Raw genomic sequence first — 19173 nt, 5'->3', positions numbered from 1 at the left:
CGCGGGGGAAAGGCAGCTGGGGTTGCGGGAAGAGATTGGACAATAATCGTACACCTATGGATGAGGACAATAGGGGGGGTGATGGCAGAAGAGGGGGAGGGTGGAAACTGGGCGGAGGGGAGATATGAGGGGGGGGGGGAAGAGGAACAACTAATGTGAACAATAAAGATTTATTTTGAAAAAATGGGTGTTGGATTTTTTTAAATGTTTTTCTTCGTCTATTGATATGATCATGTGATTTTTGTCTTTCAATTTGTTTATGTGATGTATCACATTTATTGATTTGCAAATATGGTGCCAATCTTACATCCCTGGAATAAATCCCACTTGGTCATGGTGTATGACCTTTTTAATATATTGCTGGATCCAATATGCTATTATTTTGTTTAGGATTTTAGCATCTATCAGGGATATTATCCTTTAATTCTCTTTTTTTAAAATTTTATTTATTTTATTTATTTATTTATTTTTAATAATTTTTTATTGCTTAAATTATTACAAAGAGTATTACATATGTCTCCTTTTTTTTTTCCCCGCCCTTGACAATCCCGTGGCCTCCCCTACCCCCCAGTGTCTTATGTCCATTGGTTATGCTTATATGCATGCATACAAGTCCTTTGGTTGATCTCTTACCACCCCCCACCTTTCCCCCCACCCTCCCCGGCCTTCCTGCTGTAGTTTAACAGTCTGTTCGAGGCAACTCTGCCTCTGTATCTATTATTGTTCAAAAGTTTATAATGGACTGTATTATCCGTGAATGAGTGAGATCATGTGGTATTTTTCCTTCATTGACTGGCTTATTTCACTTAGCATAATGCTCTCCAGTTCCATCCATGCTGTTGCAAATGGTAAGAGTTCCTTCTTTTTTATAGCAGCATAGTATTCCATCGTGTAGATGTACCACAGTTTTCTAATCCATTCATCTACAGATGGGCACTTAGGCTGTTTCCAGATCTTAGCTATGGTGAATTGTGCTGCTATGAACATATGGGTGCATATATCCTTTCTGATTGGTGTTTCTGTTTTCTTGGGATATAGTCCTAGAAGTGGGATCACAGGGTCAAATGGGAGTTCCATTTCCAGTTTTTTGAGGAAACTCCATACTATTTTCCATAGTGGCTGCACCAGTCTGCATTCCCACCAGCAGTGCCCGAGTGTTCCTTTTTCTACACATCCTCTCCAGCACTTGTTGTTTGTTGATTTGTTGATGATAGCCATTCTGACAGGTGTGAAATGGTACCTCGTTATTTTGATTTGCATTTCTCGGATGATTAGTGATTTTGAGTATGTTTTCATATGTCTCTTGGCTTTCTGAATGTCCTCTTTTGAAAGGTGTCTATTTAGGTCCTTTACCCATTTTTTGATTGGATTGTTTGTTTATCTTCCTTTTGTTAAGTTGTATGAGTTCCCTATAAATATTGGAGATTAAACTCTTATTGGTGGTAACATTGGCAAATATGTTTTCCCACGCAGTGGGTTTTCTTGTTGTTTTGTTGATGGTTTCTTTTGCTGTGCAGAAGCTTTTTATTTTGATGTAGTCCCATTTGTTTATTTTATCTTTAGTTTCCAATGCCCTAGTAGCTGTATCGGTGAAGAAATTGCTTCGGCATATGTCTGAGATTTTGGTTCCTTTGGATTCTTCTAGTATTTTCATGGTTTCCAGTTGTACATTTAAGTCCTTTATCCATTTTGAGTTTATTTTGGTGTATGGTGTAAGTTGGTGGTCTAGTTTCATTTTCTTGCATGTATCTGTCCCAATTTTCCCAACACCATTTATTGAAGAGACTGTCTTGACTCCATTGTATGTTCTTGCCTCCTTTGTCAAATATTAATTGAGCATATTGGTTCGGGTTGATTTCTGGGCTCTCTATTCTATTCCATTGATCTATATGTCTGTTCTTGTGCCAGTACCAAGCAGTTTTGAGAACTGTGGCTTTGTAATACAGCTTGATATCTGATATTGAGATCCCCCCTACTTTTTCTTCTTTCTCAGGATCGCTGCAGCTATTCAGGGTCTTTTTTTATTCCAGATGAATTTTTGGAGAGTTCGTTCTAGGTCTGTGAAATATGCCGTTGGTATTTTAATGGAAAGTGTGTTGAATTTATAGATTGCTTTGGGTAGTATGAACATTTTAATGATGTTGATTCTACCAACCCATGAACATGGTATGTTCTTCCATCTGTGTATGTCTTCCTCTATCTCTTTTTTCAATGTCCTGTAGGTTTCTGAGTAGACGTCTTTTACCTCTTTAGTTAAGTTTATTCCTAGGTAGCTTAATTTTTTTGGTGCGATGGTAAATGGGATTGCCTTTCAGGTCTCTCTTTCTGTAAGTTCACTATTGGTGTATAGAAATGCCATAGATTTCTTGGTGTTAATTTTGTATCCTGCTACATTGCCACATTCATGTATTAAGTCTAGTAGTTTTTTGATGGAGTCTTTAGGGTTTTTTATGTTTAATATAATGTCATCTGCAAATTAGGACAGTTTTATTTCTTCTTTACCAATTCGGATGCCTTTTATTTCTTCTTCATGTCTAATTGCAATGGCTAATACTTACAGTACTATGTCGAACAGGAGTGGTGAGAGTGGGCATCCCTGTCTTGTTCCTGTTCTTAGGGGAAATGATGTTATTTTTTGTCCATTGAGTATGATGTTGGCTGTTTGCCTGTCATCTATGGCTTTTATTATGTTGAGGTATGATCCTTCTATTCCCACCCTGCTGAGAGTTTTTATCAAAAATGGGTGTTGGATTTTGTCAAATGCTTTTTCTGCATCAGTTGATATGACTATCTGGTTTTTTTCTCTCAATTTTTTTATCTGATGTATCATGTTTATTGATTTGCGGATATTGTACCATCCTTGCATCCCTGGGATAAATCCTACTTGGACATGGTGTATGATCTTTCTGATGTACTGCTGGATCTGATTTGCTCAGATTTTGTTGAGGATTTTGGCATCTATGTTCATGAGGGATATTGGCCTGTAATTCTCTTTCATTGTGTTGTCTTTACCTGATTTTGGTATTAGGGTGATGATGGCTTCATAGAATGAGCTTGGAAGTGTTCCTTCCTCTTGAATTTTTTGTAGTAGTCTGAGGAGGATAGGTTTTAGTTCTTCCTTTAATATTTGGTAAAACTCCCCTGTGAAGCCGTCCGGTCCTGGGCTTTTGTTTGCTGGAAGCTTTTTGATGACTGCTTCCATTTCTTCCATAATATTGGTCTATTGAGATTTTTAGATTCTTCCTGATTGAGTTTTGAAATGTTGTATTTTTCTAGGAATTTGTCCATTTCCTCCAGGTTATCTAGTTTGTTGGAGTAGAGTTGTCCATAATATTTTTTAACAATCATTTGTATTTCTGTGGTGTCTGTTGTTATTCCGCCTCTATCATTTCTGTTTTTGTTTATTTGGGTCCTCTCTCTTTGCTTCTTGGTGATCCTGGCTAGAGGTTTATCAATCTTGTTTATCCTTTCAAAGAACCAGCTCTTGGTTTCATTGATCTTATGTATTGTTTTTTGGTCTCTATGTCATTTATTTCTGCTCTGATATTTATTATCTCCTTCCTTCTGCTCACTTTGGGCTTTTCTGGTTGCTCTCTTTCTAGTTGTTTGAGATGTAGAGTTAGATGATTTACTACCATTTTTTCTTGTTTTTTTGAGATAGGCCTGTAGAGCTATAAACTTCCCTCTCTGGAATGCTTTCATTGTGTCACATAGGTTTTGGATTGTTGTGTTTTCATTGTCATTAGTGCCCAGGATGTTTTTAATTTTTTGTTTGATCTCATTGGTAACCCAATCAATATTTAATAACATGCTATTCAGCTTCCAAGTGTTTGAGTATTTTGGGTTGTTTTTATTGTAGTTTATTTCTAATAATATGCCATTGTGGTCTGAGAAGATGCTTGGTATGATTTCAGTGTTCTAGAATTTGTGGAGACTTTGCTTGTGACCCAATATGTGGTTTATTTTTGAAAATGTCCCATGAGCACTTGAGAAGAACGTATATTTCGTGGCTTTGGGGTGAAATGTTCTGAAGATGTCAATAAAATCCATCTGATCTAGTTAGTCATTTAGGATTGCTGTTTCTTTGCCGATTTTTTCTTTAGAGGATTTATCCAGTGATGTCAGTGGTGTATTAAAGTCCCCTACTATGATTGTATTGTTGTGGATCTCTCCCTTGATATGTTTCAGGGTTTTTTTTATGTATTTGGGTGCTCCTGCGTTGGGTGCCTATATGTTTATCAGGGTTATATCCTCTTGTTGTGTTGATCCCTTTAGTGTTATGAAGTGGCCTTCCTTATCTCTTGTTATGGCCTTCACTTTGAGGTCTATTTTGTCCGATGTAAGTATTGCTACCCCAGCTTTCTTTTCAATTCCATTTGCCTGAAAGATATTTTTCCATCCCTTCACTTTCAGTCTGTGTGAGTCCCTTATTCTGAGGTGGGTCTCTTGTAGACAGCAAATATATGGGTCATGTTTTTTTATGCATTTAGCCACTTGATGTCTTTTGATTTGAGCATTTAGTCCATTTACGTTTAAAGTTATTATTGAAAGGTACTTGTTTGTAGCCATTTCTTTTTTTGTGTGTGTCTGTTTTCTTTCTTAGTTTTTTATTTCTTCTTTTTACACCAGTCCCTTTAGCATTTCTTGTATTGCTGGCTTGGTGGTGATAAACTCCCTTAGCCTTTTTTTGTCTGTGAAGCTGCTGATTTCCCCTTCAATTTTGATTGATAGTCTTGTTGGATAGAGTATTCTTAGATTCAGTCCTTTGCTTTGCATCACTTTGTAAATTTCTGTCCATTTTTTTCTGGCCTGATGTGTTTCTGTTGAGAAATCATTTGATAATCTAATGGGTGATCCCTTGTGTTTAACTTTCCATCTCTCTCTTGCAGCCTTTAAGATTCTCTCTTTGTCCTGAAATTTGCCTTGGTAATTATGATGTGTCTTGGTGTGGGTCTTTTAGGTTCACCTCGTTTGGGACTCTGTGTGCTTGTGTGACTTTTTTCTTCTCCACCTCAGGGAAGTTTTCTGATATTATTTCTTCATATAGGTTTTCTAAGTCTTGTTCCTCTTTCTGTTGTTCTGGCACCCCTATTATCCGTATGTCGTTTCGTTTCATGTTGTCCCATAGCTCCGTTAGGCTCTCCTCCTGTCTTTTAATTTTTTTCTCCAATTCCAGTTCAGTTTAGGTGTATTTTGCTTCCCTGTCTTCTAATTCACTAATTCCGTCCTCCGCTTCTCTTAGTCTACTGTTGAAACTTTCAATGGTGTTTTTTATTGCAGCTGTATCACTCTTCATTTCTTCTTGGTTCTTACATAATTTATTGATTTTTTTATCCGTTTCTTTTTTATTCTTACATAAGTTGTTGATTTTTTTCATCCATTTCTTCTTACTTCTTGCCTAAGTTGTTGGTTTTTTCCTCCATCCAGTTTATGCACTCTAGTACCCTTATTCTGAATTTTTTTTTCTGTCATGTTGCATGCCTCTGTATCACTTAGCTGCTTTTCTGGCGAGTTCTCCTTTTCTTTTGGGGTTTCTTTGTCTACCCATATTTGATCTCACCGACATATCTAGATGTTGAGTCCTTCAGGGGCTGCTCCTTCGGTGGCAGTGGTCCCTGGGCTGCAGTTGCTCCTCGGGCGGTTGTGGTAGCAGCTGCTCCTCAGTTGGTAGCATCTACTCTGGTGGGTGCTGTTCACAGCCATGGTGGCTCCTCTCACTGGTGGGGGCAGGCCTCTCACACAGCTGCTGTTCCTCAGACAGAGGGTGTGCTGATCACGAGGCTGCTGTTCCTTGGATGGGTGCGGGCTACACACGCAGCTGCTACTCCTTGAACTGGGGCGGACTGCTCACGTGGCTGCTGATTTTTGGATGGGGGCTGGCTGCATGCTGCTGTTATTCCTCTGATGTGGTGGGCTACTTGTCGGGCTACTGCTCCAAGGACTTGGACAGGTTGATTGCCTGTCTGTTGCTCCTCTGACGGGGGTGGGCTGCTTGAGAGGCAGCTTCTCTTTGGACAGGAGCGAGCTGCACACATGGCTGCTCCACCTCAGACGGGGACGTGCCACTCACCCGGCTGCTGCTCAATGGACAGGTGCAGGCTGTTGTGGCTCTGCTCCTCGGACCGGCGTGTGCTGCGCAGGGCTGCTGCTCCTCGGATGTGGGTGGTCTGCTCGTGTGGCTGCTGCTTCTCAGACTGGGTTGGGTTGCTGGTGCTCCTCGAATGGGGTCGAGCCACTCGTAGAACTGCTGCTCCTTGGATTGGGCAGGCTGCTCGTGCGGCTGCTGCTGCTTGGACGAGGGCAAGATGCTTGTGCAGCTGCTGCTCCTTGGACTACTGCAGGGAGTGCGCTGCTTCTGCTCCTCAGATGGGGGCAGGCTGCACAGGGCTCCCGCTCCTCAAACGTAGGAAGACTGCTTGTGTGGCTGCTGCTCCTCGGACAGGTCAGACTGCTCGCGTGGTTGCTCCTACTCGGACGGGGAAGCGGGCTGCTCACATAGCTGCTGCTCCTTGGACAGGGGCAGGCCACATGAGGCTGCTGCTCTTAGGCTAGAGGCAGGCTGCTTACGGGGCTGATGCTCCCTGTACAAGAGCGTTCTGCTCACATGTCTGCTGCTCACATGGTTGAAAAAATAATGGGAAAAGAAGTAGGAAATAAAGGAAGAAACAAAAAAAAGGAGAACAAAAAAAAGCAAAAACAAAAAGCTAACAAAATAATAATTAAAAATGAAAAATTGAAATGTCATTCTTTTGGCTGGCTTAAGATCCCAGTTTTCTGGAATGTCTGTGGTTTTGTTGTTGTTGTTGTTGCTGGGACTGAAACACGATGTGTCTTATTGTGGGGTTCTTTGGGTTCATCTTGATTGGAACTCTCTGTGCTTCCTGCACTTGTGGGTCTTTTTCCTTCATCAGGATAGGGAAGTTTATATGTTTGTTCCATTAGTTTGTCTGTTGCTATGTTTTGTGTATGGTGTCTTCTTTTTGTATCTGATTTCCTTTGATTAGGTATTATTCATTATATTTGAAAAAAGTATATGTATGGTTGGTTTGAAGTCTAGATGATAGCCTTTTCAGCAGTAACTTTAGATTTTTCCCTCTTAGACAGAAGGAGGTTACCAATCTGGAGTCACTATAATCCACATTTAAGGCTATTGTTTCCTGGACTGCCTCAGTGACATAAAACTGAGCTGCAGGTCCAACTGGGGTTTGTGTAACCATTTGTGGTACCTGTTTAAAATTGTTGGTGATTGAGGGGGTAGCTAAATAACAGTTTATTTTTTTACTGCAGGTGCTTTTATAACAAAAGCAACCAAATGACTGAAGTGCCTTTTTGGGCTCTTATTTAGGTTTCTGCCTCACTATCTTGTTAACTTTATATACTTTTAGATACTTTTAAAATTTCATCTATATTTAAAAATTATTCATTACATGGTTCCATCTTACTTACCTAGCCTGCCATTAACAGGAGCAGAAATATTTTCCTTTAATTTGCTTTTGAATTTACCTTAATGTTTGTTTGCTTTTTGTAGGTTCTACATGAAACATTTCCTCAACACACATTCCTCATGAATGGTCTCATTCAAGGTGTAAAGGTAAGAATAATTGTGAATAAAGCCAGGAATTCTTAGTAGTTTAACTCTGGAAGTTTAGATGGGATTTAGGAAAACAGTTATTATTTGTTTTGTAGACCTAAATTTAAGTTTTTAGCTGGATTATCAAAGTCAAAATAAAATACAATCCAAATCAGTAAGGCAGAAAATGATTTACTGGTAAATGAAAGACTGTTTTTATTCACATGTACCCTGCAGTTCATAGAGGATTCAGTTTTGTGAGCTTTTGATTTCTCTACCTATCAACAGAATATAATGGGCAAGTGTTACTGTCTTCTTTTGAGAAATACTTTTAGACTGAGGAAGAAGAATCAAGATTTAGTTGACAGTACTGCAGATGTCCCTCATTTCCCCCTCTCAACTATTCTCCACCTGAGGCCTTCCCCACCCTATTGTCTGTGTCCATGGATTATGCATATATGCATATATATTCTTTGATTAATCTCTAACCGTCCCCTCCAACCTCTTTCCCTCTGAGATCTGTCAGTCTGTTCCATGCTTCCATGCCTCTGGACCTATTTTGTTTGGCAATTTATTTTGTTCATTAGATTCCACATATGAGATCACGTGATATTTGTCTTTCTCTAAGTGGCTTATTTTGTTCAGCATAATAATCTCCAGGTCCTAGCCACACTTTTTGAGTTCTCAGCCTCTTAACATAATTAGCCTTACTTTATTGTTTATATTTTAATGTGCTATTAGAACAGCTTGTAAGTATTTTTCATTTAAATAAAATGATAAAGATAATGTTATAATCCAGTTCCACTTTATCGTAAAGTATATGAATATAGTGTCTAATTTGCCTTTCCCAGCTTAGATCATATAAATCTGTGCATAATTTTACTTTGTACTGAACTGCACACTTTAAGTTATGCCCTAAGAATTTGCTGAATTTGTGCACTAGGGAGGAGGGTGTCCCTCAGCCAGCCTGCGTCCTCTCACAGTTCGGGACCCCGAGGGGTCTCTAGCGCTGCCCCGGAGCTAGGAGAGGCTCCCACCACCGCCGCTGCACTTGCAGCCATGAGCCGGGCTTCTGGCAGTGACCACCAGGGGGCAGCTCCTGCGTTGAGCATCTGCCCCCTGGTAGTCAGTGTGCGTCATAGCAACTGGTTGTTCTGCCATTCAGCCAGCTTGCATAGGGTCTTATATAGGACTATAGGCCCGGTGCACAAAATTAGTGCAGAGGTGGGGGGGGTGGCGGGGAGCGGTGTCCCTCAGCCCGGCCTGCACCCTCTCCAATCTGGGACCCCTCGGGGGATGTCCGACTACCAGTTTAGGCCCCATCCCTAAATCGGCAGTCGGACATCCCTCTCACAATCCAGGACTGCTGGCTCCTAACCACTTGCCTGCCTGATTGCCCCTAACCGCTTTTGCCTGCCAGCCTGATCGCCCCCTAATTGCTCCCCTGCTGGCCTGATTGACGCCTAACTGCTCCCTTGCTGGCCCAATCACCCCCAACTGCCCTCCCCTTCCGGCCCAATTGCTCCCAACTGCCCTCCTCTGCCGGCCCAATTGCCCCCAACTGCCCTTTCCTGCCAGCCATCTTCTGATGACGTGAGGGTGTCACATGAGGGCCACCTAGGCTTTTATTAGTATAGATCAGTGGTTCTCAACCTTCCTAATGCCACTACCCTTTAATACAGTTCCTCATGTTGTGGTGACCCCCAACCATAAAATTACTTTCGTTGCTACTTCATAACTGTAATTTTGCTACTGTAAACAATATGTAATTATATATGTGTTTTCCGATGGTCTTAGGCGACCCCTGTGAAAGGGTTGTTCGACCCCCAAAGGGGTCACGACCCATACGTTGAGAACCGTTGGTATAGATAAGTTGCAAGACTGCCATTCTCTGGAGCATTATCTCAGTCTGTCTAGATTTTGCTTCCTGGCACTTGTCAACAGCTTGGCTCAAATGAACTCACAAAAATTCTTCAGAGGTTTGAATGTTTCTTACATTGACATTTACTTGACACAGAGGGTAGGTTTCCATATTCAGCTGGGACCACCCCTCGGACCAGGACCTGGTACTAGGATCCAGGAAAGGGCCCATTGAGCTCTCACCACATCGGGTGAACTGGATGAATTGTTTCTTGTATCCAGGACCTCCCCCACTTGTGGTAAAGACTCTGACTTTATTTAAACTGCACTTTTAAATCCTCAAAATGAAAGTAAGGTTAAGTGTTAACAGAACTCATGCTATGGTGAGAGAGGAGGAAAATGGATGGCTAGTTTTTAATTTTGGCTTTTCAATTGGAATTGCTTTCTTGAGAGTCTGAACAAAAACCTTTCCCGTATAAGTGAGAGCTGAACTTGTTCAGTTCCAAAGATAAAGGACACGTCCTCCCTCCAGCCAAATCTTGGGTGTTCTTAAGCGATTAAAAATCTTTGTAATGTGTCAGAGGTCATTCCTCATGACATACAGCAGCTCCATAGTGAAATTTCAATTCAACTCTTATTAAACCATGGACTCATCTGGGGACACGTGCATACAGGTTAGTCACTTAACACTCCAAGTTCTCGTGGATGTATAAACAGCTGTGGAGAGAAACCACGGGACCTAGAGAGTGAAAGCCTCATAGGACTCGACCCATAAGCAACACACCTTGACCCACTACATAGGATCCCTACAAAATTTCATGAGACTCTACAAATATGTTTTTAAAAAAGAAACACCACTGCCCGGCCTGCATGGCTCAGTGGTTGAGCATTGACCTATGAACCAGGTCACAGTTTGATTCCTGGTCAGGGCACATGCCCGGGTTGCAGGCTTGATCCCCCAATGTGAGGTGTCTAGGATGCAGCTGATCAATGATTCTCTCTCATCATTGATATTTCCTTCTCTCTCTCCCTCTCCCTCTCCCTTCCTCTCTGAAATCAATAAAAAATATTTTTTTAAAAAATAAAAACACAAAATTTAACATGAAAAATTAGGCCTCCAAGGCTGGAGACTCCCAGATCCCAGCCCTCATTAGTACTCTGATAAGAAACCTTTTACTTACAATAATACCTCTTTCACCAGGGAAGATTACAAATTTACTCAGACAGTAATACCCCAGAATATACAAAATTTCCCCCCTATTGTTTTAGATAGTAAAAGCTGATTTAAATAATATTAAATTTCCTAATAATTCCACTGTAATCCAATATGTAGATGATTTAATCTTATATTCTAAAAAATTACTAGGCTCCCAAAAAAACACAGTATATCTATTACAACAGCTAGCCGTAAAAGGACAAGAATATCATAGAACAAGCTCTTACTCTGTTTACACTTGGTAAAATACTTTGGTAATCTAATAGCTAAAGGTGGGCTATTAACCCTAAAAAACTCAGGTAAATCCTATCTTTTCCTCTTCCAAGAAAACTAGCTTAGAGGATTCCTAGTTTGACTGAATATTGTCACAAAAAAAATGGGGTTCCAAATTTATCATTAATGGCCCAGCCTTTATGTCTTATTAAAATCAAATTAACCTGATTCAATTCAGTGGAACTCAGAAGGAAAACAGGTTATAAAATTTCTAAAAAAGAATCTAGAACTTCCACTCTGGTACACCTTAATTATAAAAATTTTAACTCAAAAATAAAATCATCATAGACCTATGATCTGTTACAGTCAACAACTAAAGTCAATAGCCAGAAGGCTTCCTCCCTCCATGACAGCCATTTCTGCTATAGACGGTATACAAAAACGCAGCAACAAAGCTATGGACTCGCCTTTGTTAATGTTCCTCATTCTATTAAGCAGGGGTTCTCAACCTTCCTAATGCTGCGACCCTTTAATACAGTTCCTCATGTTGTGGTGACCCCCAACCATAAAATTATTTTCGTTGCTACTTCATAACTGTAATGTTGTTACTGTTATGAATCGTAATGTAAATATCTGATATGCAGGATGTATTTTCATTGTTCACGACCCACAGATTGAGAACCGCTGCTAAGTCTCCACCAAATTCTAATCACATTCAGCACTTCTGTCAGCACACTGGCTCTTGCCTTCTTCACCCAATTTCACTTAAACTTAATATAAGGGTCTTAACCAAACAACTTTGCTCCTTTATTTACAGAAGAAACACATGCACAATTGAATTCTGCTTGATGACCACATTCTTATTCCTAGAAATGGTTTATAGGAAACTTCTTCATCTAATACTGAGTTAATTTGGTTTATAAATCAATCTTTAAAGAATAAACAGGACTGTTACCAAACTGAATATACAATAACTTCCACAGTAAACATAATTGAAGATTCTTATTTATCTAAATAAAATCTACCCAACAAGCCTAATTGCTAATTCAGGCCTATCAGTTGGCTAAAAATAAAATCTATTTAACTTATTTAAACTATTCCTTTCTAAATTAATAAATTTTATAAAAGTTATTAAGTATGTAGATATTTCAAAATAACTTAAATACTAAAACATTGGTTGCTAGAAAAGTCTTGGGTTCACCTGCTTCTGGCTTTTTTACAAAGAGGCTGGGAATGAACTTAACTCTTAATAAATGTCTAGTGCTTTCTTAAAGTTGTATTTCATGAAAGTGTGTTTACCAATCGAAAAACCTGTATTTCTAAAGCTTATGAAATATGTTCATAAAAGTCAGTCTAGGGCAGTGATGGCGAACCTTTTGAGCCCGGCGTGCCAGCATTTTGAAAAACTCTAACTTAACTCTATCGCCGTGTCACATATAGAAATTTTTTGGAAGGAAAAACCAAGATGGCGGCATAGGTTAACGCCGGAGTTTGCTGCCTGGAACAACCACTTCAAAAATACAACTAAAAGACGTAACGGACATCATCCAGAACCACAGGAAGGCTGGCTGAGTGGAAGTTCTACAACTAGGAGGAAAGAGAAAAGCATACCGAGACTCAGAGGAGGCGCAGTGCTGAAGTAAAATACTAAGGTGCGGAGTGCATGCGGAGCGGGCTGGCAGCTGAGGGCGTGGTTGTCTGTTTCAATCGGGAGGGAGTCTCAGACTCTGAGCTCCAGATCCGGGCAAGTCTCTAGGGACCCATACTCAAACGGGAGAAGCGGGACTGTCTAGCTTCGGTCGGAACTCAGAGGAAGCTTTCTCTCTGAGGTTTGCAGCGGTTGCTGGGACTCTGAGAGGCAGAGACCCTGGGGACGGCACTGAGAGCAGCCATAACTAGATCCCCTGGGACCCGCCCCGCCCAAGCCCTGCACAGAGGTATTTGCCAGATAGCCTCAGGCAAAGGCTAGATTAGCACCTCCCTAGAGGACAGAAGTTCTCCCACTGCAGATACAGCTGATTCTCACAGCCAGTTGGCCTGGAGGTCAAATCTCCCCCAGTATTACATACAACAATCAAGCCTTAACTACAACAAGACTGCGCACAAAGACCACTAGAGGGTGCACCAAGAAAAATGTGGAGACGAAGAAACGGGATACAAATGTCAGAATTGGAGGATATAGAGCTCAAAACCACACTTTTAAGGTCTTTCAATAATTTTCTAGAAACTGCCGATAAACTTAATGAGATCTACAAGAAATCTAATGAGACCCTCGATGTTGTGATAAAGAACCAACTAGAAATTAAGCATAAACTGACTGAAATAAAGGATATTATACAGACACCCAACAACAGACCAGAGGAGCGCAAGAAACAAGTCCAAGATTTGAAATGCGAAGAAGCAAAAAACATCCAACTGGAAAAGCAAAATGAAAAAAGAATCCAAAAATACGAAGATAGTGAAAGGAGCCTCTGGGACAGCTACAAGCGCACTAATATCAGAATTATAGGGGTGCCAGAAGATGAGAGACAGCAAGATATTGAAAACCTATTTGAAGAAATAATGGCAGAAAACTTCCCCTACCTGGTGAAAGAAATAGACTTATAGGTCCAAGAAGCGCAGAGAACCCCAAACAAAAGGAATCCAAAGAGGACCACACCAAGACACATCATCATTAAAATGCCAAGAGCAAAAGACAAAGAGAGAATCTTAAAAGCAGCAAGAGAAAGAAACTCAGTTACCTATAAGGGAATACCCATACGACTGTTAGCTGATTTCTCAACAGAAACTTTGCAGGCCAGAAGGGAGTGGCAAGAAATACTCAAAGGGATGAATACCAAGAACCTACAACCAAGGTTACTTTATCCAGCAAAGCTATCATTCAGAATTGAAGGTCAGATAAAGAGCTTCACAGATAAGGAAAAGCTAAAGGAGTTCATCACCACCAAACCAGTATTACATGAAATGCTGAAAGGTATCCTTTAAGAAGAGGAAGAAGAAGAAAAAGGTAAAGATACAAATTATGCACAATATGCATCTATCAACAAGTGAACCTAAGAATCAAGTGAATAAATAAGCTGATGTACAGAATGAACTGGTGATTGTAATAGAATCAGGGACATAGAAAGGGAATGGACTGACTATTCTTGGGGGGAAAAGGGGTGTGGGAGATGCGGGAAGAGACTGGACAAAAATCGTGCACCTATGGATGAGGACATTGGGTGGGGAGTGAGGGCGGAGGGCGGTGGGAGGAGGGGAGTTATGGGGGGAAAAAAGAGGAACAAATGTAATAATCTGAACAATAAAGATTTAATTTTAAAAAAAAGAATAGAAATTTTTTGATATTTGCAACCATAATCAAACAAAGATTTATATTTTTGATATCTATTTTATATATGTAAATGCCATTTAACAAAGAAAAATCAACCAAAAACATGAGTTCGCGTGTCACCTCTGACATGCGTGTCATGAGTTCGCCATCACTGGTCTAGGGAATACTGATTGCTTTTTTGGTTATCTCTAAAAAAGTAAGGGTTCTAAAAGTTAGACATTCTAACTATGTTAAAATGTATATAATTTTAATAATATAAAATATGGAAATGCATTTTTAAGAGAAAAGAAAAAAGTAAATAATCAAATTATATATGTGATCTTTATGTAATACATTTCATTTATTTATGACTAGAGACCTGGTGCACGAAATTCATGCACTAGGGGGGGGAAGCCCCTCAGCGGGGCTTGCACCCTCTCGCAGTCCAGGAGCCCTTGGAGGATGCCTGACTGACGAGTTAGGCCCACTCCCTCGAAGCCATGAGTTGAACATCCTTAGCGCTGCCGCAGAGGCAGGAGAGGCTCCTGACATCGCTACTGTGCTCGCCACCCTTGAGCCCAGCTTCTGGCTGAGTGGCACTCCCCCTGTGGGAGCGCACTGACCACCAGGGCGCAGCTCCTGTGTTGAGTGTTTGCGCCCTGGTGGTCAGTGCGCATCATAGTTACTGATCATTCCGCCATTCGGTCGATTTGAATATTAGCCTTTTATTATATAGAATGTGTGGCACATTTTTTGCCTCAAATGGCATTACTAGGCTATAATCTTTTATTGGCCTAAAAAAAATTAAATACATATATAAATTAAGCAAAATCCTGTAGTCTTTAATATTAATATTAAATATTAAAACTATTTCAAATCTAATGTCTTTTAAAATTATTACCATAAAAATGTTTATTTTACCTGGGTTTACAAAGTTTATATCATAATCTTTTGGTTAAGTTTGACAACCTTTCCACAGTTTAAATTTTTTTTAAAAACATATTTTTATTTATTTCAGAGAGTAAGGAAAAGAGAGATAAAGAGATCAATGAGAGAGAATTATTGGTTGGCTGCCTCCTGCATGCCCCCCACAGGAGATTGAGCCTGCAATCCAGGTACGTGCCTTCACCGGTAATTTAACCATCACCTCCTGGTTCATAGGTTGACGCTCAACCTCTGAGCCATGCTGGTCAGGCCAACGTTTAAATTTTAAAAGACTTTTTAACTGAGAAATTACTTTGGGTTATTTCAGTGGGCCCTTATAAAAGAAAAGTTTTTAAAATAATTAAGCCTATTTAATATACTTAAAATTGCATGGGAAGTTTTACCTAATGATAATAATAATAACTATATTCTGTTTACATACATATATTTTTATTAAAATGAATGTTTCAGATATTTCAGCCTGCTCCAGGGAAAAACTTACAAAACGTTAAAGCCAAATTCAAACAGAAAGCTCTCAGGTAGTAGGTGTCCTGTCAGTGACACTGGGCAGCCAAGAGTGATGGTTTCCCATAGGGGGCATCCACTAATACTCCTTGTATTTATAATCCACACGTTGGAAATTTATAAATTGTTTCCAATACTCGATATACACTTCCAGTGTGCCACATATAGTATTTCAAAATCTTACCTATTTATTCTAAATACATTAAAATTCTATATTAAATCTAAAAAAGTATGGACTTTATATTATTCTTTTGTGTCGATTATTTTCCAAAAAACTGTTATCTTAAAATGTTAGATCTTAAAAAACATTTTTTTTTTTAAATCATTGTAATCAGATCTATAACCATGTCATTTTAGGTTTTATCATTTCATTTATGGACAATCATTATTTTACTCTAATACATTTGCAAATATGTTACTTTTAAAAAAAAATCCATGAGAATGACTCTGACACTCTAAATTAAAAATTTCTAAACAGCTCATATCTATAATAATAAAAAAAAGTATAATATGCTAATTAGACTGGACAGCCAAACGTCCTTACGGACGACCTTCTGGACACAGCTGGGGCTGCCAGGGCCGAGGCAAGCCACTGCAGCTGCAGGGGCTGAGCCCCTTGCACAAATTTCATGCATCAGACCTCTAGTCTTTAAATAAAAATTTATAAAACTCTAAAAAATAAATAAATTTGTGAAAATGCAAATAATCAGAATGAACAAAAAATTGGTTATGGTACTAAATAAATAGCAAATAATTATTCTTATAACTTATTTAAAATGTTACTGATTTTAAAAATCTTTTTATTTTCTAAATAAAAATAGCTAAAAAGAAAAATACATTCTAAGAAAAACCTATTTCTTGGTTATTATCGAGAACCAACTTATAAAAACTAATAAATTAACATTCATTTCACAATATACTCCCATTAAAAAAAAAAGACTTCAAAAACCACGATTTACAACCAAAAATGTGTCCATTGGAAAAGACGTGTTAAAGCGCCAAGCCTGTTCTGTCTTCCTTTCTGTTTAGTCCGCGATATCCGATTTCACTGATATGCTGGCAGCCTGAGATTGACGAGGTCCAAACAGAAAGTATAGTGTCAGTCACCAGTAACTAACATGACGCTTAACTTGTTAAAGACTCCAGCACTGTTGGAAAAAACCTTACCAAATGCCTAATCATGAATGAATGTCTGCCTCTATCTCTGACATTCGCCTCTGTCTATAGCTGAAATCAAAAACTTCTCAAGGACAAAAAGCCATTGACACCAAAGGCAGGAAACAATCCCAAAACTGCAACAAATTGATACTGTTCAAACCTTATTCCAGTATCACCTAATTGTTATTAATTAAATAAATAAAATTATTTTTATATTATTGTTATCCCCCTTATGGTTTCCTAATGGAATTAATATCTCTCTTCTCAGACCCTTTCCCTCATTAGACATAAAAAGTTTTAACTACTCTGCACCTGCTAATCTTTCACATCTACTAGACAATAATATTCTGATTATTGGTTACAATAAAGTTAACACTCTATTGGCCACACATTGACTTTCTCCTACTAAAAATATAAGCTTTAGTACAGTTTTTTCTGGATATATCCATTATAAAAACCCATCTTGGACAAATAACTTTAAAAACACCTCCCTAATTGCAATTGTTCAACTGACTGGCAGAGACCATCCTCAATAACACTAAAGTACTTTTAATAAAAAAGAAATAGGCCAATTTAAAAATAATAAACAATAAAAACCTATTTCACTAATTGTAAAAATAAAGTGAAAAATTATGCCACCAATCTACATAAAATACTAAATTCACCCAATCCTGGCCTATTATATCTACCCCAACACATAACAATATCTATATATATAAACAGCTAATATGCAAAGATTCTCCTCGGGAGTTCAACCACAAGACCGGGAGTTTGATCACTTGTTATGATGTGTGCTGACAACCAGGGGGCGGCACAGAATGAAGGAAGGCCCCAGCCTGCAGACCTGATCGGTCCTGATCGCCGGCCTCTAATATCCTCTATAATAATAAAAGCATAATGTGGTAATTAGACCAGATGTCCTTCCGGATGACCTTCTGGACAAACCTGGGGCTGCCCGGGTCCTGGGTGCCTGCCAGCAGCTGGAGGGAAGCCTGGGTCCCAGGTGTCAGGGGAAAGAAAGCCCACTCTTGCATGAATTTTGTGCATCGGGCCTCTAGTCCTATATAAGAAAGAGGTGATATGCAAATTGATCGTCACACCCTCGTACAAGATGGCTGACCCCATATCGTCACAAGATGGCCGGCAGGGAAGGGCAGTTGTGGGCAATCAGGCCAGCAGGCGTTGATCAACCACTGAGCCATGCTGGCTGGACTAAAAGATGGTTCAATTGATTGAAATGCTTATTTCCCTCAGTATTCTTTTTCTAATATTAGACATTTTCTGTTTCTAATCAGTATTACTGATTTAATACTTTTATTCCTAGTATATAAATATTATACTAAATACAAAAAAACCCACAAAAATCAAGTCATAACTCAAAAATGAAATATAATCCAGAATATTTTTTAACAAGGACATATAAAATCTAACTGCCTCCCATATACCTGCCTTTTTTTTTTTTAAACAACAATAATAATTCAACCTTGAATGCCATCTAAGGTTATAGTCTTGCCCATCCCAAGTGGTCCACTCTGTTCAACAAGACTAACACTGACTCTAAAACTTCCTAAAAATAAGCCTTCCTAACACCATAAGACATCATTACCCATTTAAAAGATTGGTCATGAATACATACTTTAGGTCAATTTATGACCAAAAGATGGATGTAGGGACGAAAATGCCCAACAAGTTCAAGGGAGGCCTGTGTTGCCCTAACCAGTTTGGCTCAGTGGATAGAGCATCGGCCTGCGGACTAAAGGGTCCCAGGTTCGATTCTGGTCAGGGGCATGTACCTTGGTTGCAGGCACATCCCCAGTAGGAGGTGTGCAGGAGGCAGCTGATCGATGTTTCTCTCTCATCGATGTTTCTAACTCTCTATCCCTCTCCCTTCCTCTCTGTGAAAAATCAATAAAATATATATATTTTTAAAAAGGGTGGCCTGCGTTGCAACCTTACAAACTCAGATCTAAAGTAATCACAAAGGATGGCCTGAAACTGAAACTTACTAGTAAAAGCTGTTTATGGCAGGTAGTTGTCTTAGGCTAGAATCTTCCCTGACAAAGGTCAGACTTTATCTTAATTATGCCTATTATCCTCTTATACAGTAAAAGGCTAATATGCAAATTGTCCCCTTGACCAGGAGTTTGACCATGGGGCAGGGCCAGCCAGCCAACCGTCCATGGCCCCATCCCCCCAGCTGGTCCGACCTTGTCAGGGTGAGCCCGCTGGACCCCACCCGTGCACGAATTCATGCACTGGGCCTCTAGTCTATATATCTAAAAGCCTAAGTGACCATTCAACCGTCCAACTGGTAGCTATGATGCGCAATGACCACCAGAGTGCAGATGCTCAGTGCAGAACCTGCCGAGCTGTGGTGACTTGGCAGCTGTGGTTCTT

General features: G+C 39.6%; 1 protein-coding gene across 2 annotated transcripts in view; it reads left to right on the top strand.

Annotated features, from left to right (window-relative positions):
• The window catches only part of MFSD14B (major facilitator superfamily domain containing 14B), a 113702-nt gene that overhangs the window by 34689 nt on the left and 59840 nt on the right, over positions 1-19173 (top strand). For both annotated transcript variants that reach the window (XM_070400890.1, XM_070400889.1), the window contains one exon: positions 7529-7591. In XM_070400890.1, coding sequence (XP_070256991.1) covers positions 7529-7591 — 63 coding nt within the window. The remainder of the gene's footprint in view (positions 1-7528; positions 7592-19173) is intronic.

Source organism: Myotis yumanensis, unplaced genomic scaffold (genome assembly GCF_028538775.1).
Source record: "Myotis yumanensis isolate MYYU_CA2020_CCGP unplaced genomic scaffold, mMyoYum1.0.hap1 SCAF_21, whole genome shotgun sequence".
Lineage (NCBI taxonomy): Eukaryota > Metazoa > Chordata > Mammalia > Chiroptera > Vespertilionidae > Myotis > Myotis yumanensis.
The sequence above is the reverse complement of the archived record's forward strand: the minus strand, read 5'-3'. Positions and strand labels throughout refer to the sequence as shown.